At 34.2% G+C, this 22,849-nt stretch overlaps 3 protein-coding genes across 11 annotated transcripts in view; 1 reads left to right on the top strand and 2 right to left on the bottom strand.

The window, feature by feature from the left end:
* LOC128878415 (uncharacterized) overlaps positions 1-15,383 on the top strand; it is a 32,108-nt gene extending 16,725 nt beyond the window's left edge. For 2 of the 5 annotated variants that reach the window (XM_054126606.1, XM_054126607.1), the window contains exons 2-11: positions 6,301-6,507; positions 7,192-7,295; positions 7,582-7,725; positions 7,896-8,099; positions 8,202-8,390; positions 8,470-8,626; positions 8,947-9,061; positions 9,648-9,785; positions 10,702-10,743; positions 11,420-15,383. In XM_054126606.1, coding sequence (XP_053982581.1) covers positions 7,201-7,295; positions 7,582-7,725; positions 7,896-8,099; positions 8,202-8,390; positions 8,470-8,626; positions 8,947-9,061; positions 9,648-9,785; positions 10,702-10,743; positions 11,420-11,466 — 1,131 coding nt within the window. In that variant the 5' untranslated portion in view covers positions 6,301-6,507; positions 7,192-7,200 and the 3' untranslated portion in view covers positions 11,467-15,383. The remainder of the gene's footprint in view (positions 1-6,300; positions 6,508-7,191; positions 7,296-7,581; positions 7,726-7,895; positions 8,100-8,201; positions 8,391-8,469; positions 8,627-8,946; positions 9,062-9,647; positions 9,786-10,701; positions 10,744-11,419) is intronic. The other 3 variants (XM_054126608.1, XM_054126611.1, XM_054126612.1) reach the window with 3 other exon arrangements.
* On the bottom strand, positions 752-5,337 carry LOC128878408 (serine/threonine-protein kinase polo). Its single transcript, XM_054126589.1, has 7 exons — positions 5,057-5,337; positions 4,394-4,618; positions 4,104-4,321; positions 3,735-4,030; positions 3,266-3,562; positions 2,036-2,436; positions 752-1,916 (listed from the first exon to the last, which is right to left on the bottom strand). The coding sequence occupies exons 1-7, from the start codon at positions 5,147-5,149 to the stop codon at positions 1,719-1,721; spliced, it is 1,728 nt and encodes a 575-aa protein (XP_053982564.1). The 5' UTR covers positions 5,150-5,337; the 3' UTR covers positions 752-1,718.
* LOC128878413 (uncharacterized) lies at positions 15,254-22,791 on the bottom strand. 5 transcript variants are annotated; one of them, XR_008457400.1, is made up of 8 exons: positions 19,731-22,791; positions 18,329-18,638; positions 17,406-18,021; positions 16,824-16,880; positions 16,432-16,559; positions 16,170-16,366; positions 15,892-16,111; positions 15,254-15,795 (listed from the first exon to the last, which is right to left on the bottom strand). XR_008457400.1 is itself a non-coding variant. In XM_054126603.1 (8 exons), exons 3-8 carry the CDS (start codon positions 18,566-18,568, stop codon positions 16,030-16,032), a joined length of 1,320 nt encoding a protein of 439 aa, XP_053982578.1. In that variant the 5' UTR covers positions 18,569-18,638; positions 18,768-19,332; positions 19,731-22,791; the 3' UTR covers positions 15,254-16,029. The 5 variants fall into 5 exon arrangements, 4 of the variants coding, with proteins under 4 accessions (XP_053982578.1, XP_053982577.1, XP_053982576.1 ...); XM_054126603.1 differs by adding an exon at positions 18,768-19,332 and having other exon boundaries at positions 15,254-16,111; XM_054126602.1 differs by having other exon boundaries at positions 15,254-16,111; positions 18,768-22,791.
* Between the last annotated feature and the right edge of the window lie 58 nt (positions 22,792-22,849).

Below are 22,849 nucleotides of genomic sequence, written 5' to 3'. Positions count from 1 at the left end.
TCGCTTTGTGACCCGATTAATTGTAAATTTGGAATACTTTTATTATTTTAGCTTCGAGACCTTTGTAAAGTGGTATTATATGTATGTACATACGTACAGTACATACATACAGTATGCACATACATTATGTACAGTAGAATTTTGTAAAAGTTGTACATTCGAAGCATTATGTTTCTTGTACATTATAACTTTAACGATTTGTTGTTTATGGAACTCTTTTATTACAACAGGAATAGGAATGTATACAAAATCGTAATGCATGTTGCAAAAAAGATACAATAGATATGCATGCGTAAAAACCTAACCTTATTCAATTTCATTTCTAATTTAATCTGATCGGCAACACATATAAATTTTTCAAAAATATTGCAAGTAAAAGCTTAATTTATCAGATCAATGCAAGAAAGGAAGTGTTTAATGTCAAAAATGTATTAATTGAATTTAAAATATATTTATGCTACAAAATACACAATTTTGTAGAATTGAATTGAATATGCATATTGGATTTAATGAAATAATGCCCATAACAGTGGTAAGACATTTCAACAATAATATAAATAAGGATAATCTGAATATCATCAAGTTATAACAGGTCATATATTTTTAAACATAATACGATTCAATACATTAAATACTGGAAGTTTAGGTATCTGTAACTATAGTATACACAAGGCATTAATAAAAGAACAATCAAAATTTGACAAAGTATATTCAATTGGGGTTTGATTGTCCTAATAAATAAAAAATAAAGTTACATACATACGAAAAACAGTTTATTTCATCTTCAAAACAATGGCATGGGCTACTTACAAAAATAATACTATCGTTACAATCACCTTAATACATTGACTGTTTATATGATGTTCCATGTATAGTATTACAGGATGTTTATATGTATGTACATTTGTTTATTGGTAATTATTATTTGCTAGTCTTTAATGTATAAATTTTTAAGTCTTATATATATTGTCATTTGTTCCGACGTTCTTATTCTATTTCAATCTTTATTTTATCCCCCTGCACGGTCAAGAGAATGTTAAATTTTAGTACGTTTCAGTGATGCACGATTCGCGTACACATATTTTACACAAATTACTGGACCCGAACTTTGGTCAATCAAGAATATGCAAACAAACCGAAAATATTTTCGAATTTGTACGACTCAGAAAATGACTGATCGCGTATCTTTTTCTCGAATATTGATAAATAGACAAATATTAAATTGCACTACTCCATTAAAGCATTGATGACAAAAACGCCATATAAGCTCTTGCTCTTTAAAATCATTAATAATATTTATATGGAGTAATGTACATCATAGCAGAGTACTTAAATTTTATGTCCGTTTATCCGTAAAATTATGTCAAAGTACGAGTCATTACACAAACAACTATAACCATAATTTAATCGTCTACTGTAATAAAAGAAAGCCGGAAGAGCCCTGTCTCTTCCGTTACGTTAAAAGATCGTCGCATAATTCTACTAAACCACTCGCATGATTCTTAGATGTTTTGTTGGCTTGTTACAATAAATACACCTAGCAAAATTCTATACGTTTCTACAAAATAAAATAAGAATAAAAGATCTATTTAGGTTTATTTGTTATTTGCCGAGTATAAAGACATTACCCTCATTAAAAAAAAAAGTGTAATACTTCTAAAATATACTGTAACAAGTAGAGTTTTTTTTCTCCTAACTAATCGAATTTTTAGCAATGATTATCGAGTTTGCGGACTTGATAACATCATTAGTAGTTTTTCGTAAGCGTACGCCAAATTTTTAGCTAAACCTTTACAGCATCCATTCTCTTGTATGGTTTGGAATCTGTACGTCTTGAAATTCTTTTCTCCGTCTATGTATGTAACGGCCGCCATCAGCGGACACATGATAATTTTTGTATGATCCAAAAAGTTTATCTGAAAAAAAAAATACAGTTGACTGGGTAACAATTAATTGTGACACCAATGAAAATACATCCCTTATCAAGTGAACTTGAAAAATGAACTGGATATACATTTTTCATTCGTTTACTTACTTGAACCGTTCCATTAGTCAACTGCATAACGACAGCATTCTGCGTTCTAAACCACTGATGCATATAAGGTATTCTAGACATAGCATCGCTCGGTTTTACGGCAAACGAACTTCCAGCTTTCATTAAATGCTCCTTCATGTATTTAAGGAAGAAATTCATCAGTTTCATCTTCTTTTCCAACTCAGGTGGATATTCACTGACAGTGTAATACAGTTCGTCCCCTTCACGATTTATATAATGAATATTGAAACAGTTCGCTAACATTATCAGCCGAGTGCCATCGTTGTACATTACACCAACTCCATCGTCCGAAAGTTGATACCCGAAACCATATTTATCCGAATAGTCAACCCATTTGCTTATCCAAATAACAGGCTGTGCAGCAGGATCCGTCATTTCATCTACACAATTTAAATAAAAAAAGAATTGACCTGTTATTGCAAAGAATTCCAATTTATATAATTGTTCTTTGTAAAAAGCTACTACACTCGGTAATAAAATTAAAAGAGTATTTTAAATTTATCGAAAAATAACGAATCTCGAAGTTTTGTAGTTTTATAACAAACAAAAAACTGTAAAATTCAATCGTTCATTTTAATTAGTTACGTTTAAGTTTGATTATCCTAATTTAAAATGAACTCTGCATCTCGACCCGGTAATTTGTATAAAAAGGAAACAATTTTACATGTATAAATAGGAACATGTTGACCAAAATGCAGAGTTTGTTTTAAATTTCAATAACTCTATAAATTAAAATCGTAACCTCGTTAAAAGAAGACTGGGTTTCAAATCAGAATCTAAAGTTTGATATCTCGTTGATAGAACTTTGAAAACATTTTTTTCTAATCACGCGTATGATCTTAAAGATGAGAGTAGTTTCTACGATTTGACAAGAATCGCTTTGCAGCGTTTAAAGGCAGAGGCTTCAAAATAAATACTTCTTTCAACATTGTTGTGTATAATTATCCTTTGTAAAACAACAAAGCCTTAAAACTCCTTAAAATTTTCCAGACAATTTAAAGTGCTTCTTTAATTTTATTTTGAAGTGTAATATTGAATACGTATTCTAATAGTTATGGAGCTGAAAGGGGAATGAGATTCATGCCTGAGATTTCCGTAAAAATTTGATAGGGTCTTGAATATTCTGCATCAGGAAATAATTTCCATCGTTACAAATAATAAATTCCATGCAAAATAAGATAATAATAATCAATCCTTGGGTGAGTGTACCTTCTGACACAGCCATTTCTCTACTTGGTTTAGCCCTTAATACTCCAAGCAGCTGATCTTTTAACGTCTGAAGCATCTTTTTAATATCATGATTCGTTTTCTGAACTTCGTTCACTGCATCTACAGCCTTCGTTTTGCGTGCTGGACTGTTAGGTACTCTAAATACGAAGTCCTGCCCCTCTCCACCAACGTTAGTATTCATCTCAGTCAGTGGTTTACGTTGATTGTGCATCTCTAACATGTCTAGTCGAGGTGCCATCGTTAAACACGATAACGGTAGACTCTGTGGCATGTAACCTACAGTAAATTTTAAAATAATTATTAACAAGATTTTTCATTGACAACGTCTTAATGATGTTCTCTAGTCTAATGTTAAGGAAAGTAAAACTATTTGAAAATGAATGAATCAAGATTACAGAAAACAAAATTGTCCATAGTTAAACTAGTGTGCTGTGCTTATATTACTTACCACAAGTAAAGAATGGATCTTTTATTAACTTCCCTATAGAAGGACGTTTGGACGGATTTCCTTGCAGCATATTAGTTATCATATTAACAGCAATTGTATTAATATGCACGGGAATGTTATACTGAACTTGTTTAATTCTAGCATAGGTTTCCCTTAAACTAGATGTTTCAAATGGAGGGGTGCCTACTAGTAAAGTATACATAATGCATCCGATACTCCATATGTCAACTTCATAGGAATGACCAGACTTGGTTAAAATTTCTGGTGCTATATAATTAGGGGTACCACAGACAGTCCTAGTAACAAAGAAAAAAAGTTATGATTCGATTACAATATATAAATGCACACAGAAACAAATAGAACAATTACTTTTTCCGTTCACCGTCGTGCTCCAATCTAGTGGCCAATCCAAAATCACCAATCTTAACTTGCAGTTCATCATTTAAAAATAAGTTACCTAATTTCAAATCTCTATGAATTATTTTATTTTGATGCAAGTAATGTACACCATCTAAAATTTGTTTCATGTAATATCTAGTCTCGCATTCTGTCAGAGCTTTTCTACGTTTGTGCAATTCCATCATTGACTAGAAAATACAATGGTTACTTTAATATATTATTTCAACAGAGTTTAATAGATAGAACTCAAGACTGTTTACCCTTTTACGACATAATTCCAAAATTATATACACATTATGTGGATCATCAAAGAAACCAAAAAATCCAACAACGTTTTTATGTTTTAAAGTCTGATGAATGGAGATCTCTTGTGTCATCTTCTCTCTGTGATTGCTTTTAACAATTTGAGACTTTGGCACAATCTTTCCCGCAAATACACGATGTGATTTCGATTCTCTGATCTCGTAACATTTTGCAAACCCACCCTACAAGATAATACAAAAAGCTGCTTGTAGCAATTATGAATTATTGTGCACACATTGGAAGCATTCAAATATCATCGATTTTTCCAGCACATGCCTTAATAAATGTACATACAAACAAAATATTCGAATTTTGTTCAACTTGATGCATATGTAACGATTAATAATAGCACTGTTTTGAACATTTTTGTTGTTTTTATGCTAAATAAAATTAATATTAGCACAAGACGAAAAACATGAGAAATTTATTCATTCCAAGATACTTTTTATACAAAAAATTTCTAGTCGATTCGTAGTGGGTAAAGCAACAAGTGATGAAAGTTGTGATATATACATGTGATCACCAGCAACAGAAGCACATTTTTATTCATGAAGGGCTCTTATAATGAGCAAAAACCGAAAGTAAAAAAATAAGAAAAATTGAGACAGATATGTGCTTACCTTTCCGAAAAATCGACCCTTGATATAACTTTTCCCTGAGTTTACGTCGAATATCATATCCGGAATAATGCACTCTTTCTCGTCTTTCGACATTTCGGACTATATGTTTTCCGTTTATAATTCGGTGGCACATAAAACGGAAAACTTGGCGTTCCAGTCGTGATTGCTTTTACATTAATTATGCGCCTTACAAAAGGACGTAGGTTCGGCGCCAACGTTCTTCCAAAATATAAACTGCAGTTTTCGTGTCGCAGGAGGCAAGCAACGGATTTCAATATTTAAATCCCAGCCTCATGGCCAATCGCGAGTTACCTGTTTATGGTGACCAACTAGACGTATACTTATTTCCTATGTCGCATAAACTAGTATAAATGTGAAAAGTACTAGACACTTGAGAAAGTAATTCGAAAAATTGTTGTGAATAGTAATTGTTCTTGGATGGAGATAAGCAGAATTTTATTCCAGTATCAAATGACGAATAAAAAATCCGTATAATGTAATAGCCATTTATTATTTAGATTAGTTTCTATTCATTTAGACTGCAATTTTTATCGAACAAATAACGAAACAAAAGTTGTTTATCTTTTATTTGTTATTCGAAACTTTTCATCTATATAGTTATAGTAATATTGCACCATTGTGATAATCGAGAATAATTTTGTATATCAGTGTTTCTCAAACTGAGGTTTGCGAATTCATGGGGATCAATGGGGATCAACGAACGAATTGATGGGAAACCGCAATTCATAAAGTTCAAAAGACAGAAATGTATTATGATAAAATAAGTAATAAGAAAATTTTATCTGGAAAATAAATGTAATAGAGATTTTTTAATACAACTCAATAGAAAACTAAAAAGCATTTAAAAAATCCGTTCAAAATTTCCTTTATGAAAGTGGTCTCAATAGGTCACAGGTTGAAAAATGCCGATCTATGTACATATATATTTATCCATATGTGAAAGAGAGAAAGCATAACTTCGACAGTGCGTATATGTAATAACCTCAAATATTTACATTGAATTTTAAAGTGCTACATGGCAGCTCCAGTGCTAATTTAGTATAAAAAGTTTATGCTACATTGTAAATGCTCATTTAGCGCTACGTCGTAATGTTGTCTCAGCAACAAATGTAGGAATTCAAAATAATAAGGAAAGAATTATCTCATTTCGTATATTTACAGACATAATATATAATATATTTGTAATTATCTTTTTATCGAAATCGAATGAAATATTATTTTAGACACAAGGACACTGGAATTGGAACAGTTGCGAAGTTTTGTGAAAACGTTCCTTAATAGTGAGGATATCCGGTAATGGCGGCGTGGTAATTTGAGTGGCGATGGTCGATGCTCCTCTTTCCGGGTACCGGCGTCCATTTTCCTTGTTGGCTTGTCTAAGATTGGCGCGTTTCCCATTTACGAAGGAATTGTTTGTCAACGATTAAATCGTAAGTACATTTTGAAAGCAAGAAATCATTATCGTCATTTGAATTCTCTGCGCTATTTACTTATGATTCTCGTTTTAACACGGTAACAGCGTCGAGAAAGAAAAGCACTGACTAACTCTGTGATTTCACGTAGCGTCTATAGGACGATCTAGGAACTGCGATGCAGTGTAGATCTTTGTTAAATTAAAATTGAAAAATTCGGGTCTCTTTTAGTCGTGTTTCTTTTATCGTTTTTACAATTAAACGAAATGAAGTACGATCGAAGAGTGTCTGATTTCTTTATGGTTTAAATTATATTAAATTTATGATAAATACTCAAAAAATGACATCTATATATTCTTTCTCCATTTTTCTTACTTGATTGTTCCACACTATTGCTTGTATGCCCGATTTAACAGTGCAAAATTGTTTTGACAGTACTGTTTTTCATTGCTTTTTTGTTCATCAATACCTTGAGTATACAGTGAACCCTTTCGAATTGCTATAGTTTCTAAGAGTTTACTTTATGTAAGTGCTTGCTTCATATGCAACAAGCAGTGTCAAATTATAAATGAGGTACTGAAAAGTTCTATATGATTGACATCCAAATGATATAGATAAACCATAAAGATGTATAATCAATCAGCTTGCATATCATGAACTGCAGTAATCTAATATCATAAATAATTTGTCTTGAAATTTTAGACACAATAAATGGAGGGCGCGTCAGCTGGCAGAGGTGGATTTCGTGGACGTGGTGGTCCTGGAGGTCCTATGAGGGGACGTGGTGGTTTTGGAGATAGAGGAAGGTATATAGTTTGTAATAACAATTACTACATAGAATACTTTAGAATATATAATATAACCTGAAAGAAAGAAATGTGAAACAAAGTTTGTACAAGTTGGTAAAAGTGTGATTTGTAGTTTATTATTTCTAACACATCTTTACATATACTTTTTCAAAAAAGAAAAACTTATAACAGTTTATAGTTCGAAAAATATTGGTTTAGACATTTTATGCAAAGAATTAAATTTTACTTTTTATCACATCTATGAAAATAAATTGTATCATAAATGTGTATGGTATTTGAATAGGGGTGGACCTCCAAGAGGAGGAGGTATGATGCGTGGTGGTCGTGGCAGTGGACCTGGAGGTGGCATGAGAGGTGGACCACCTGGAATGAGAGGTAGAGGAGGTCCTCCTGGCAGAGGTGGTCGAGGTGGACATTTTCCTCCAGGGTAAGTTTTATTATTATTGACTAACTTCTATTTTGCAATTCTTCACACTATGATGGATATAGATTAAAATCTGTGTTTCTTAATATTTACCTTTCAATTTGTACTTCATTAGAGTTTATTGATAGTCTTATTGTAGAATTTGATTAAACTAATCTATTTTGATACTTCAGAGGTCCAGAAGGGGGAATGTCCAGTGGACCCGGTGGTAGTGGACCTCCAGGAATGGGAGGTCCGCCACGTGGTGGTAGTAGAGGCGGAAGCAGCGGTTTTCGCGGAAGGGGAAGGGGAGATTTTGGCAGAGGAGACAGTCGCGGAGGCAGTAGTAATTTCCGTGGACGAGGAGGAATGGACAGAGGCAGTCGAGGAGGTTCCAGGTATACCTTATCATTACAATTATGCTATTATTGGGAAATCACATAAACACAGATTTAGGATTTTATATTAATAATGTCGATGATTTGGTTCATAATTTTCAGAGGTGGATCGGGCAGAGGTGGTCCAGGAGGTAGGGGAGGATTTGGAGATCGTGGAAGCAGGGGGAGTGGACGTGGCGGTCCATCGAAACGCGGAGGTGGTCCACCAGGTTCCAGTGGACCCTCCAAGAGGCCGAGGTTCGATCAACCATCTTCACAACCTGCAAATGGTTACGCAACTCAAGCAACTAGGTATAATCGTTAACTTCCAATTAAAAAGTTGAAAGTAACATTAAATTTACAAAATTTAATATACATATTATTAATGCAGTCAAGGATACGGAGCCAGTAATGCCTATGGACAACAACCGGCACTGCAGCAACAAGCAATGGGATACAACAGTGGTTACGGATCACACAATTATACTCAGTCGTCGTATCAGGACTACGAAAGCTATCAACAACCACCAGATTACGGGCAAACAGCGGTAAGTGTGATTTGAATTACACAGAATGGCTTATCGTGATTATTAGAATCTATTTTAATCTCCGGATAAGCTTTATATATTTCTAATAACATTACGTTTCGAATCGTAAAATTTACATAAGAGAAACTAAAATATAATTATTACTAAACATTTAAACAACCGTGTCATCCATGTAGAAGATGCAGATTATCTTTTTCATATTCCATAAATACTCGTGTACTTATTTCATGTACCAGGCGGGTTAACATCAATTAGTATCAGTTTAATTTTGGTACTATATAGTTAACTACAATACGAATAAATAAATGATGTCGTTTCAGGGATATCCACCATCCGCTGCCGCTGATAACAGGTACGGCGGAGCACCTGCTGTTCCAGCTGCAGGAGCTTTCAGTGCCGGCGATCCCTACAGTTATGGCAAAGCACCGCCATCAGGTTGGTACAGTTACAAATAATACTAACTGAGAAACCTTTTGCACAGCTTAAGCGTTTTCGAACGGGGCTGTCGTAATTATAAATATTATGAACGAAGTATGCAGAGGAGAGTCGCTTCATGTATCTATTTTTTAGTGAAATCTTTTCGACCTTTATTGTGAGTTCTCAGTCAAAAATAATGTTGGTAATAAGTTTGAAATTTAGTATTGAAGAAAATAGTAATATAGTAATACAGAAAGTTAGGCAGGATGATAGATATATGCAAATTAACTTTTAATCATTTTTATATGCTGCCAATAAACATCGATAAAATCAACAAATGCACACATTATTTCCAACTACATAAGTAAGAGATATAACATTTAATTTTCAGAGATAATAATTTTTTAAAGTACATACTTGAAACGACTGTTTCTGACACATCTTGTTTTTATTTAACAAACATGGAACCAAACATTACATGAAAAATCTCATGAAGTGTTAAAAAAACGTGTAACGTTCTCGCGAATGAAGTAAAGAAAAAAGGAGGTCGAATTCATTCGTTGAAAGTCGTGATTTAATTAATGTAATAATACTGCGTGCACAGCTAATTACCAGCAGGAGGCAGTGGCAGCAGTAGCAGGGTGTGGGGGTGCAGTTTATGCCCCCGCTAATCCCTACGATGACCGATCTTCTAATTCCACTTCTATGACCGACAGGGGTGGTTACTCGACGCAACCTTATGGTTAGTTCTTTCGTTCGACACCACACTTTACATCACATTACTAATCTTCACGGTTTCATTCTGAAAAGAGAAAACACAAGTTAGAGTGAGAATGTAAGGGGAGCAAACGACTCAATGCCCTGTCTTCATGCTTAATCAAATTGTTGCACACCATAATTGCTCGAATGCGAATCGATTCAGACGAGAAACGCTTTGCCATTGGGGAATTGGATTTATTCAGCGTGAAGCATGCGCAAATAGAAATAAAGTCCTTCTTTTATCTTCTTTGTTTAAGCCAGTGATTTCCAAACTTCTTCGAAGGCTTCCTTTCTCCTGAACAAAGAGAATTCTTATACCAGACAGTCATAGGAAATACACTGCGATAACGATTATATTTTAATTAGATAGAAATCTATTCGAATAATTCTGCTTAATAAAGTATAGTTTTTAGATGGTCAATATTTGCTGGAATATTCCAATATTAATAGAAATAAATGTTTAAGTGATCCATTGTTTATTATACAAAGTATGGCGGTATTTTCCACATGAATAAAATTATGGAAAACGCTGGTTTAAGCCTTCTTGTGATTCGAATGAGTTGCGTTTAACAAACTGCTCCCATTAGAACACAGAGATCGGTAAATGACACACAGAAAATCGTGGATATTGATAGTTATTTTCATCCGGACACCAGCACTGCAGCACTGCCTCCTGCCATACTTCACCGCAGACTGACACTTCGCCACGAGTATTTTTACACCTGATAACGATAAAAATACCAATAATATATTGATTATAACATTACTTTCACGAAGGTAAACGTATGACAATTCTAAATTTGTTGGGTTACAGATCTTTCTCGTCTGAGTCATATCTCCTTTATTTGAAGCACTCTCAGTGTACAAGATTTATAATGTCTGTCCGTTTACAATTGCAGATTATTCGAGTCAGGATGGTGTATATGGAAAACAGGATTATGGTAAGTACAATTTGTAATTTCATAAGAATTTTTAACTTCCAAAAGAGGCAGTTTCTTACCGCGAAGTGAGAAGTTTAGGACCAGTTCCTAGTGTACCGTTAAGAAAAAAAAAACGGTCGTATTTATTGATCTAATGAAAAACAAAATAATTGAAAAGCCGAGAACGAAGTTCGATCGAGATTTTTCAATTTGCGAGAAACAAATGCAGAAAGACGTTTTAACGTCTAAATGCAACAGTTATCGTTTTAGCGTAGGTTTATTTTTACTATATTTTTAGAAAATAATGCAGAGAGTATTCGTAAGAAAGTTAGTTTTCGGTGATAGATTATGAGATTCGGACAAAAAGAAATTTTTTAAAAAGACAAGTGTTAACAGCGATCATTAAAGACACAGATATTTTTATTATATAAACAGATTTAGTTCGTTTAAAAATATACATAAATTAGATCCTAAACAACCTTGAGTACAGTACATAAAATTTGAATTGCATGATAATAGAGAAAAGAAAACTAGAAAATGCGCCCAAAACAAAAGAGGAAATATATAACGTATGTGCATATTCATAACTTTTGATGCGACCAGTTAGCGTGTATATAAGCGTAGAATTAAATACAGAATCAAATAACGAAATTATACTTACGAAATGATTGAACGGAGGAGCTATGGTTGTTTGCAGGTGGCAGTGCTGGTTACCAAAACGCCCAGTCTCAGCGACGTTATTAAATTACACATTCAACTATTTAAATTTATATATTAGAACCACACTTTTCCAAATTCTCGAAAGAGTCGTTCCCAGTGCGTGAGAACAAGTTGGACAAATATCAAATTTGTCACGACTATACGAGTAGTAAAGTAATAATTGAACGAAGAGCGACTTTAACATTAAGGAGGAAAGGAAAAGGATTACACAGAATGCACCGTAACGAAATTTTCAATCATATTTAATCCTATTTTTGTCGCGCGCAAGGGGAGAGAGAGAAAACTTCGTTAAGTTTGCGCGAGTTAGCGCAAAACTTTATCGTTTTTATCACGATACAAAGTATAAATGACAAGAGCGTTTTATACTTGACTAGCAGTATAGCATCTACTTTGTCATGTTTGTCTAAAAACTTCGTTTAGATTAAGTTTAATTTGGTGTACAGTACAATAGACCCTGAAAAAGCTGTCGCGAAACACTCGCTAAGAGATGGCTGAAAGTACCACAAGTGCTCAATGTGCGCGACATGGATGAACAGAAGACATTCGCTGTCTACTGCTACGCAATGCAAATCATAGGAGTGAGGTGTGCATTTTCGTAAAGTGTACACATAAGTGCACATTTTTTCCTATAATCCGCATCGCGTAACATTCGACACGTTCACATAGAACACTGTTACATTGTGTCAACCCTTGGCGGCGTTAGTATTTCGCGGGAGTTGTTTTGCGGCCCATTAGACACACTTTTCGAGCAAATCTGCGATTGTGAAATAATTAGCTATTAAAATCGTATAATTGTCTTCATTGTAATAGCAAGGGCAAAAGATATTTACACTATTTGTAAAGTCATTGAACAGTCGATCATTGCGAACACAGCTCAATTATCGTTAAAGAATTCTTAGGTGTAAAGAGAGAAATAAAAACGAAAAAAAGGAATATGTCGTACGTCCTTGTTGTAAAAGGGAAAAGTAATTGTATTATTGTGGTGTGTTTTCGTTTACATTTAACATAAATCTAGAAATTTCAAATTTGTATCGGAGTGTACTGCTCTTTTATGCGTCAACAGTGCGATTATCGGTACTGAGAACATTTTCGAACAATATAACAACCATTTTTATGATGCAATAAAATCAGTCTTATTGTTGCGATGACATCTCGTTTCGTACATCTTTTAATATGGAAAGCAATTCTGCGTAGAGGATGCGTAAACGCTCTGCTTAGGGGTGACAAAGAAAGGTTTTGTGTTTTCGTTGGTACTTTGAAGATTTCATAACATGACTTAGGGGCTTATTTAAAAAAGTGTTTAAACGATAATTCAATATCACTAGAAATGTCACACTGGCAGAGACAATCAAAAACAAAAGCTCTAACGATTCACAAGAATGGACGTTTGTTTATCATGTTGAGAAATAGTGTAATTATCCAAAGATCAACGCGTGTATGTAGTTGAAGAAACTTGTCCCAGCCAATTGTGTACATTAGAGTACAGCACCATTTTAGTAGGGCAGGTAATGAGACCCTATTGTTTCGTTTATTATATGAATAACTATAAAACTATCTGAACTGTATTAAATTCATTGTCGTCTGTCATCAGCATAGTGATATAGTGAATCGATTTAATATTGTAAGTAATAGAGTAACAATTTAAATGAAAAAGAAACATTGAAACAAAGATAATCATAAAGAGAAAAAAACAATAATACTTTTTACATTTATTATTTCCTCACCTTCAACATATATATGAGAAATAACGGATTGAACTTAAAATGAAACTTAGCGATGAAAAATGAAAACCAGCAACTGCCGTAGGAAACCAGATGTGCGTTAAAATGATTTCAACTTTTAAAAGAGCGCAATCTATTCGTACGATTAACGTAGGTATGAGCATTTATTAAGAAACGAATTCTTTTGTAACTGTTTCAATGAAAAAAAAAAAGAGAACAAAGAACTATCCGTCCTTGTTTTGTTACATATAGTTTCATCAAAGAGTATTTTCTATCCAGAATGAAACATTATTCGTGTGGAAAATTCTAGGTATATGAAAAACTTGACAAAAACTAAGTTTATTTCACAGGCGTAGCAACAACCTGAGATACTTAGCGAACAGAATGAAAGAAAGAGAGAGAATACCTTCCCTCCATTACCAGCAAGGAGATAAACATACAATATTATACGAATAAATGACGACTATACGATAAAGTTATTATTGACCGATGGCACAGGTACCACTATATATAATGAAATCTAGAAAATGTTTCTTCCTTTAGAGTATCATAGTACTTTTTCATTAATTAGAATCCTTTAATTTAATTTTCTAACGAGTATTTGATCTGTACTAAATAGTATTTGATCTTTTTTATACGGTGCACCCAATTTTTTTCCATTCAAAACATGTCACAATTCTTTTGGATGTAAATAGTAAGCAATCAGTATATCTGTTGTCTTCTAAGTTACTGCGTACAAAATTCAGTCACTGCTCGTGCGTACGTATGCATACATATATGTATACATATATAATATACATATACAGAGAAAACACGTTTAAAAAGAAAAGCGAACAAACGTTAAGTAATCATGGAAAAGCACGCAAGAATTAACAAATTAAACCTATGCTAACATGTATTACGCTCGTATATATTAAAAAACAAATGTTCGAGTAAACCTCAACCCGAATTCAGGTGAGTAAATATAAATCTATCCGTTTTCATAAAAAAAAAAAAAAAAAGAACCTATCAAACTTATTGCAGAACAAAAATGTTAGCAAGGATAAAGTCTAAATAGATCTGCATTTATCGAGTGTAAAGTGGAATCATTGAGAAATGTAGAAAGCAGTTTCAGTGACTGATCAAAACATATTTCTATCAATAGGGATACGAGTATTATAATTGTAATCTACTATTTTTAGTTTTACTACCGTTGAAGATAATCATCTAATATTAACGATGGGCAAAATTCGTATATACTTAATCCGTTAGGAGTTGAATAAAACGTAGAATCTTAGCTATAGAATGAAATTATATATAAAATTAAATTCGTAATATTACGTATTATGCAGCGTTGCGAACGAATGACAATGTTCTGCTTTCATTTGTCATGAATTTAATAAAGTTTTGTCCATCTCTGTCAAATCTATCTCATAGGTACACAATATCTGGTATAAGTTTGATAAACAATATACTTTCCTTTGGTAACCTTTGAACCGCTTTATACATGCGATACCTGCAGTATTGTATGTCGTAACGATGAGGTAGCGATTGAAAGAGATACTCTATTTGAAATTTTTGTAAAAGTGAAAATTATTCGATAAAAACCGAGTACAATCTGTTGTGACCTTATAATCAAAGATAAAATGAAGAGCAGGGAAGGAACGTACCGAATACCTATGAAAAGAAGTCTAAGAATGTTTTTAAATAATAACAGAGTATAATATGATTGAAATATTGGATATAAGCGCATTAGGCAATAGGTATAAGGTATCTGTAAGATTTCATTCCTTCTGTTGCCTTTTATAATTTTCTAATTTCTTATTATTAATTTCTCTAGGTTGATAACAACTGTGCCGTCATACTACCAATGAACGAGCCAAGCAACATCTGCCACATGACTGGCATCAACGTTGTTCTCGAAGAGGATTCCAATGACATTTCGATGGAAAATATTGTATTAAGGTACTAATATACATTTGAACCGACATTTGAAACCGACTGTGATACGATTTGTGATTAAAAAAAAAAGTATATTTTTACAAATAAAAGGTACAATTTATACAAATTCACTCGGAAATAATTTTCGGGCTGTATATAAACTCATAAAGTACTTTGTGAACTTTCTTCTGTTTCGTTTATTTATATTTTGTGTTTGACATTAACATTGAATATAAATGTTGTAAACAATATAAAAAAATGTAAAAAACTGAAAAATATATTTTCTATTCGAAGTCTGTATACTTCCACAATCTTCTTAAAAAAAATTTTTCAACAATATGGCATCTCCGTAATAGTATATAATCTTAGTATCAAATAATAACGCAGTAATATGCTGCGTTAATTAATCTTACTGACTCTTCTTAAAACGTAACATCACATCGTCAATTGTTATTTGTCTTAAGTTAAATGCTAAATGTACAAAGGTATAATGTTAAGTGCAAATTTCAGTGACTGTATATAAAAACCCGAATACGATAATACGAAAATAAGCACCAATCTAATTTATTTACAATCTAACATTATACTTTGTACAGTTTGTATCCATTATGAAATCTTAAGACAATTGTACATAAAATCGAAGCTTTGCTTACGCGAAAGAGATAAATGCTGGTATCTTTGTAGTCGGAAATTATTTTTACAACAAATTCTCCTGAAAATTAAAACGAAAAACAATATTTGCACAAAAAGTAACGTAAACAAGTACTGTACACGATTTTTGTTATGTATCACTTTTATGGAGCTTAACCTTCTGTAACAAGAAGCCAAAAATAGTTTGGGTTACGAAGTGTTAAACTACATTTGAATCGCCATTAAATTAACATAAGCGTTAATCGTTCCTCGGTAAATTACACTCAACCTTAATTTTCATTTGTATCGTATTGTTTCACCGCAGACGTTTTCTACGAGTGTTATTAGACAGAAGTACAAGTTGTACGTAACTATGTCCTTCTCGCATATTGATTAATCTAGAAGGGTTCAGTCAAGAATTAGATTGTGCGAGTCAATATCAAAGTGAAATCTTACCTATTTTTCTCCTGTTGTTGAATATGAACTCTGTCACCTCTTTGTAAGGGCGTGATGACGCTTGTGTAACATGACACTTCTGTGGCCGTCGTCGAAGACGCTGTAGAACATTTTACGAGTTTTTGTGTCGTGGATTTGCCTTCTGAACTTAATAGTATCCAGTAGGAATAATTTGTTGGTTCGCCGAAATAAAAAATCTGCGACAAAGACATCATAAATATATTACATTTAGTCGAACAAAAATGATATAATGGACCGTTACCTGAGCAGAAATCATGTATAAACCGGTTGTTGTAACTTCTATGGATTTTTTGTCTTCGACCAAATGGAATTTATTTAGACTATACTGAGTATTACTTTTGACGCTTTTGACCCATGGACCAATGTAAACTGAATTGAAATATTAGAGATATATCAGTAAAAATGCTTGTATGTGTAAAACAAGGACAATTCTTTTCAGTTTTAAACAAGCCTCTATTTTGTTTATGTTTCGATCCATTAGTTTGCAATCTTCGAATGATCAGATAAAAGATAAATAACGTACATCAAGTAGAGACTTCTTTAAAAATTGTTTTCCCTAATATTACGTTTAATTCAAAGTAATACGATTAATGCATATAATATATTTTATATATACATACACACGCCACACACCTGTATCTGTGATGTGCTGCTCGGGAATCGCTCCGACAAACGTTGCCACCAAAGGTCCTAATTAACATGAAAAATGCATTTATAGCTTTTGTATTTCTTTATCACAATGATAATATCATTAGTTGATCACTTGCACAAATAATTAAGACTTGGCACAGAAATCTGCAAGCATATTATAGAGGATTCACCAGAAATAGAACATTTTATTATCAATTTCCCGTTAAAAATAATCTGATGTTTCGTTCATGCTAGACCATTGTGTATACAAGAAGTTCAAACTTAACCTGAATTTTGGTTTCTATTTGAACATTAATCTTCTATAGCAAAAATTATTTTTGGTTCTTTGAATTGTACTTGGACGTTTTAATTCAAGTCATCTTCCGAGTCTCTGAATAATTACATTTAATTGCAAAAAGATTTGTATACAAATTTTAGATTTTTTAAAATACACATCTCTAGTGTATGACTTCAGAGTCGCAGAAGGTTATAAACGATTAAAAAAGATTCAGGTTCAGATTGAATATACTTCGTGCTGCTGAATCTTTTAATTGGAAAACGTGCTAACTAAATAATGCTAGATACCCAATCGCCTGCGACTGCGTTTGGGCCGCCTTTTGTTCTTTCCCCGTTTTTTACCTCTTCCCTCGTCTCTTCTTGCCCTTCCAGTACGAGGTTCATTCCATATATCAGACTCATCGTCATCATAATCATCTTTAATATTACTATTATCCGTGACATCGTCACTATTCAGATCACTGTGTCTGTTTGTCGAATTTTGCTTTTCTACCGTCAATATTGCCCTTTCGATCCTTAAATTAGTTTCATCTTTATTGCCGAAGTTGTTTATTTTGTTTTCCAACTCCGTCGACGTTTTTGGAATTGTTATATAGTTCCCCTTGTTCGTTCCGCGAATGTTGTTATTCGACGAGAATTCGTCCTCCGAGTTTCTAGTAGAATTTAAATAGGGAGCAACCGAGTTGTAAGTATAGGAATTTCCATTCGACGCATTGCGAATTTCATCGAATACTTGAATGACTTTGGAGGCCGACGCAGCTCCGTCCAAGATCCGTTTTACGTCGTGCATGTTCCTCTGCTCGAGGAACTTGTCGGGCCGTTGACTCCAAGCTCGATTGAAGCTTCTGTTCAACCTGTCGTACTTGGACATCAGTATCAATAGGTTGACGTTCACGGATTGCATCTGAAAATATTTATTTATTAACGATGTTAATAAATGTCAACCAACTTACGAGTATATTATAATTGTCATGAATTAATAAAAAAAAGAAAGCAACACGATACTATAGGATGAAGAAATTGCAGGAAAAAGGAAGGGAAAGTAGAAAATACTAACGTGTGTAAAATAATAATTGTATTCATAAAAAATAAGAGAGTAAGCATTTTGTTTTGAATACTTTTAATCTGCAAGTCTAGTAATCGATTATTCAAATCGAATTTTTCCGATTCTTGTCGCGCACTTTGGACTACGTGAGTATGTGAGAGCTTACCTGCACTTGTAGGGCGCGCACTTCCTTTCTAAGGTGAGATAGGATAACAGCGAAAACGATCACCAAGAGAAAAACGACAATACCGCGCGATCTTTGGAACATCTTTGATTTCTTCACGTTCGAGATGGTCACGTTCATATCAACGTTCCATTCGATGAAATTCCCCGTACTTTTCGCAGGATTGCCGATCTGCGGATCGATGTAGCTTCGAACGTGTTCCATTTTGATTTTCGTAGCCATCGCGCCAATCGGGCGTTATCGATCAATCGCTACAGACTAGTTTAACAATTATATCACATCAACGGGCACCCTGAAACACAACGTAATGAAACATGTTAAATAAATTACGTAGAATGTCAGACATGAGAAAACTTTGAATAAATTATTCTTCGATACTTTTCACATTTTTACAAAAATTTACTATAATATAGAAACTCACGATTTCTTTTACAGGAGTTCATTTACATTTCCATAATTTCCAACTTTATTTCAATTTTCCAGTAATCGAACTTTCGTTGCAAGTTCTTTCAATCGATAAGTTGATAAGAACGACGGATTGTCTGATTTCAAAGGCACAAATTTTCACAGTTATCGGTGGTTGTTAAAACAGTCGACGAGTTATTTTTCCATTGGCAGAGTGCCACGTGCTCGGAGCGGATTCTAACGAAATTCTAACGGAATAATGTTCGCGATCACAAACGCGATACACTAATCGAAAGACTTGACGACGGACTAAACGAACCCGTAAATAGGGAAGTGCATATAAAGTCGACCCAATTCGTCATACCGTGTAACTTCGCTGACTCGCATTGCACTCGTGTGCACATACTTGGATGTGTCACTAACAGGAACGAAGAAAGAAGAAATCTGTGTCGCGATTCAAACTGTCCATTATAATTTTATCGGGGCTCAAGTCGGATTAAAGAAGACAGATTCCGCGGTAGTATTTCTTAAATCGTTTTTTATCGTGGTCTTTCATAACGAAGCAAATAAAGCTCAGAGTCCTGCAGAAAAATCGTATCTGTATTCAACGGAGGAAATTGTAAAATAGATGAATAAATAAGTGCAAAATAGAGACAGAAGACGAAATAAATTAAGAAAAGAATAGTAAGACTAACAATAATAATAGGCATATTGTACAAAACATCAATGCATCCATAAGTCGAAGAACGATTGTGTTATTAATTGTGATATTAATTGCGAGTCATATGGGAAACAAATATAATTTTTTTCTCATGTATTTCATGTTAAGAACGATGAATACAAAACAAATAGAAATCCATAAAAATAAATGAACGAGGGGACGCTTTAGTTTTCTTTGTACATGGGCGTAGATGATATACATGTGTACATTCGTGAGAGGTTCGAGCATTATTAGTGTTTAACAGAATTTGTCACTTACCTGAGTGTCATTTCGCTCGGTTCCCCAAGGGAGACGACCGGAAAAGAGCAACAGTGATGATAATCGATTCACGAATCGATCGTCGGCGTCGACTGTTGGCAGCGTCGCCGTCGAGACACCCTCTTCCAGCCACGACTGTATTACACGACGCCGTTCCGTACCATCTTTTGTTTACCCAGGGCACCACGCAGCCCAAGCGTCTCTAAGTGTCTCGACGACTCCGCACGACCGGTTTGGCCGCTCTTCGAGCGCTGCCAACATTCGCTTGGCAAGGAACTATGCTCGCCTTTCTCTCTTTCGCTCTCGCCATAGTATTTCCCTCGTTTCTGCAGGAGCGGACGTACAATTCTAACGAACAGTTCTTGCTCGCAACGCGCGTAACCTTAATACGTTGATCGCCATCTCACACACATATTGCTGACGATGCTTTTCACTGAACAACTAAAACAATTCATTCTGAAAGTTAAGCATCAAAGGAAATGAATTTAAATGAAGTTAGAAAAATCTGATTAAGTAATCTCCAATAGTCTAAATAACATTTAACCCTACCAGAAATTTTCAAAAATATTCGACCAGCAGTCAACGTGTTAATGCAACATTGTGGGAGTACCGTCTGAATACTGTTACTGTATTTCCGTTTCAAGTATTGCAGCAATGTTTTTTTAAAGATTACACTAATATTCTTGAAACGTTTCAGCGATATTTTTAAATGACTACAGTATTATTTTGAAAAACAAGCAATAATTCTGTTTTTAAATTTTTTATTTAATTTCTTGTATAGCTCACAATAATACTAAACACCACCAAATGCTTTACCACAAACTACTTTGGGACAAACGAAAGACCGTGCGTTCCAGCGTTGACCCAGGCGCCAAAATATATAGACACAGCCTTGCTTGGAAGTAATAGTGGTTTTATCATGGAATGTTCTCAAAATATTTTCAGCACCATATCGTAGTCACATTGCTGGAATGTTTTCGAAACGTTGTAAGGCAATATTGCGTCGGAACACTTTTGCAACGTTACAACGTTGCAATAGCTTTGTTTGTTTTCGAAGTCACCTCGGAAACTAGACTAAACTATTTGTAAAACCGTTAATCGAACACGAATAAATTTTTATTTACATTATCAGAATCAAAAGTGGCGATTTTTTTTTTTTATAAAATATTATCTTCCCCTATACGAAGGTCTCCCCTCTCGCAACGTTGGATGCAGTCATAAACCGTCTCGATAAGATAAAGAGAGCGTTGCTCGTTCTTTGCGGATGCGAGAGATTTACGGGAAATGTTGCCTACGAAGAAAACGATCGCGAAATCAAACGTTCCTAAGCAATGGGAGTCGGTGAATTCCAAACTGTGTTCGGAACTCGTTTTCAAGGCCGACGGTGGTCCCTGCTTTTGCGTAAAAACGACCTGGATGTTTCCCATCGTTTCTTCGAGGATTTTCAACCTACACGTAATATTCCGGAATACTTTCTTTGATCTCGTATCGTTATTTAATTGTGACGATGGGAGAACAAAGGATATTGGGAGAATAGACAAATGGTACTATAACGCCCAGTTGAGCACAATTTTATCTAGATTACCAAATAATTTATTATTCAGACAAATTAGATAAACATTTTGCCCGTGCGTTACAAATAATTATTACATCAGCTTCTATTTCCGATTTATCAACAATATTTGAAATTTCATCTATCAAGAGGCTACCGTCTTAATGTTCAAAGTATTTCATCATTCCAACATGGTTATTTTTACAGCTACTTCATGAAGCAAGATAACACGAATGTATTTCAAACATAAAGTAACTCTGAAACCAGATAACCTATTACGTATACATATAAACTAGTACATCCTAGACAAGTGGAAATAATTTTTGTTTTTCTGAATAGAAGTGTACCAGATACTGGAACTTTTATTTTTTTTAAATATTGTTGCCGTGTGATATAAAAATAAACTCCGTTTGGATGCCCTATCGTCCTTGTGGATCTTCCTTTCTCTTACAGAAATATTCTACTCTAACAATCGAAACTACTTAATTCCGATCACGTTCAAGGCGTACGAATCACGTATCATAATGCAGCGATGAACGTACATCTCAAGTGTTGGACGTAAATAAACTTATCCTGCGTTAAGCGCGAACGTCGAGTGTTTGGGATGGCGTGGGAGGCAACGTGTGGGCTGTTTGCAATTAAAGTTTGCTACCCAGTAAAATGTATCTATCCAGGAGCGTGACGTGAAGTTGAAGGTAGCGATTAAATTACAGAGATATTATATAATAGATGGAGCAGGAGAGCCAGACTTCCTACCTCGAACTAAAATGTCGAAACATTTATTTGAATATTTTGAAAGTTCAATATTACTTGTGCTTATTAATTAATCGATCGATCATTAGTAACGAACAAATACAATTCTGTCATTCCAATTCGGACTAACGTATTATCTTTGTTTATTGTTGAACATTTTGATTTAGATAAGAATTTGTACCATCCGTGGTTCCACGCTTGTTTCACCGAATGCAACGATGCACTAGCGAGCAAACATGATCCGGAGGCACGCGCGAGCGGTTCCTTATTTACCTAACAGTTTTTATTCTCGATCTGCACGTCGCTTCCACGAACGCCACACTCGATTTTCCCATAACAGGCGCTGCTCGAGTGTCAAGTTACCATTTGTCGAGTGCCTTCTATGGTGCACTGAATTTTAATGATTCGCTGACCATACAATTCTAACGAGTCGCTGATTCATAGGAGTAGACTTCGGCAATTCGCGAAGAGCCTTCGTTTAAACTAGTTAACATAGGTGTCAGCACAGATTTGCAGATTCTTATCTCTATATTGTGGATATGCAACAAATTTAAGAACGAAAGGAGAATCATGAGGGAGAGTTTAGAGAAATTGGGAGTTAAAGGAGCCCCGTCAATCGAAGACCTATTGAAAAACGTAAACTCTCGGATAGTCAAAATAATTGCAAAATTCTTTTTTGACTGTGATATAGTTATATAACATAAGCACTAGGGATTTATACAGGGTGTCCCAAAAATGTTGTAACACCTTGAAAAAGGTGGTTCGGGAGGTGATTTGAAACAACTTTTTCCTTAGCGAAAATGCTTTGCGGGTT

This window comes from Hylaeus volcanicus, chromosome 6 (assembly GCF_026283585.1).
Source record: "Hylaeus volcanicus isolate JK05 chromosome 6, UHH_iyHylVolc1.0_haploid, whole genome shotgun sequence".
In the NCBI taxonomy this organism is placed as follows: domain Eukaryota; kingdom Metazoa; phylum Arthropoda; class Insecta; order Hymenoptera; family Colletidae; genus Hylaeus; species Hylaeus volcanicus.
This window is presented reverse-complemented; position numbering and strand designations above follow the sequence as displayed.

Bases quoted from the DNA above. Each gene is read 5' to 3' on its own strand.
- LOC128878408 (XM_054126589.1), bottom strand. From the start codon at position 5,149: ATGTCGAAAGACGAGAAAGAGTGCATTATTCCGGATATGATATTCGAC. The intron at 4,619-5,056 runs GTAAGCACATAT...ATTATCTTGTAG, and splicing joins AGGGTCGATTTTTCGGAAAG to GGTGGGTTTGCAAAATGTTA. The intron at 4,322-4,393 runs GTAAACAGTCTT...TGTATTTTCTAG, and splicing joins TGGAATTATGTCGTAAAAGG to TCAATGATGGAATTGCACAA.
- LOC128878413 (XM_054126602.1), bottom strand. From the start codon at position 18,568: ATGGCTACGAAAATCAAAATGGAACACGTTCGAAGCTACATCGATCCG. The intron at 16,881-17,405 runs GTATCTAGCATT...CATGTTAATTAG, and splicing joins ACGCAGTCGCAGGCGATTGG to GACCTTTGGTGGCAACGTTT. The intron at 16,367-16,431 runs GTAACGGTCCAT...TCTTTGTCGCAG, and splicing joins TATACATGATTTCTGCTCAG to ATTTTTTATTTCGGCGAACC.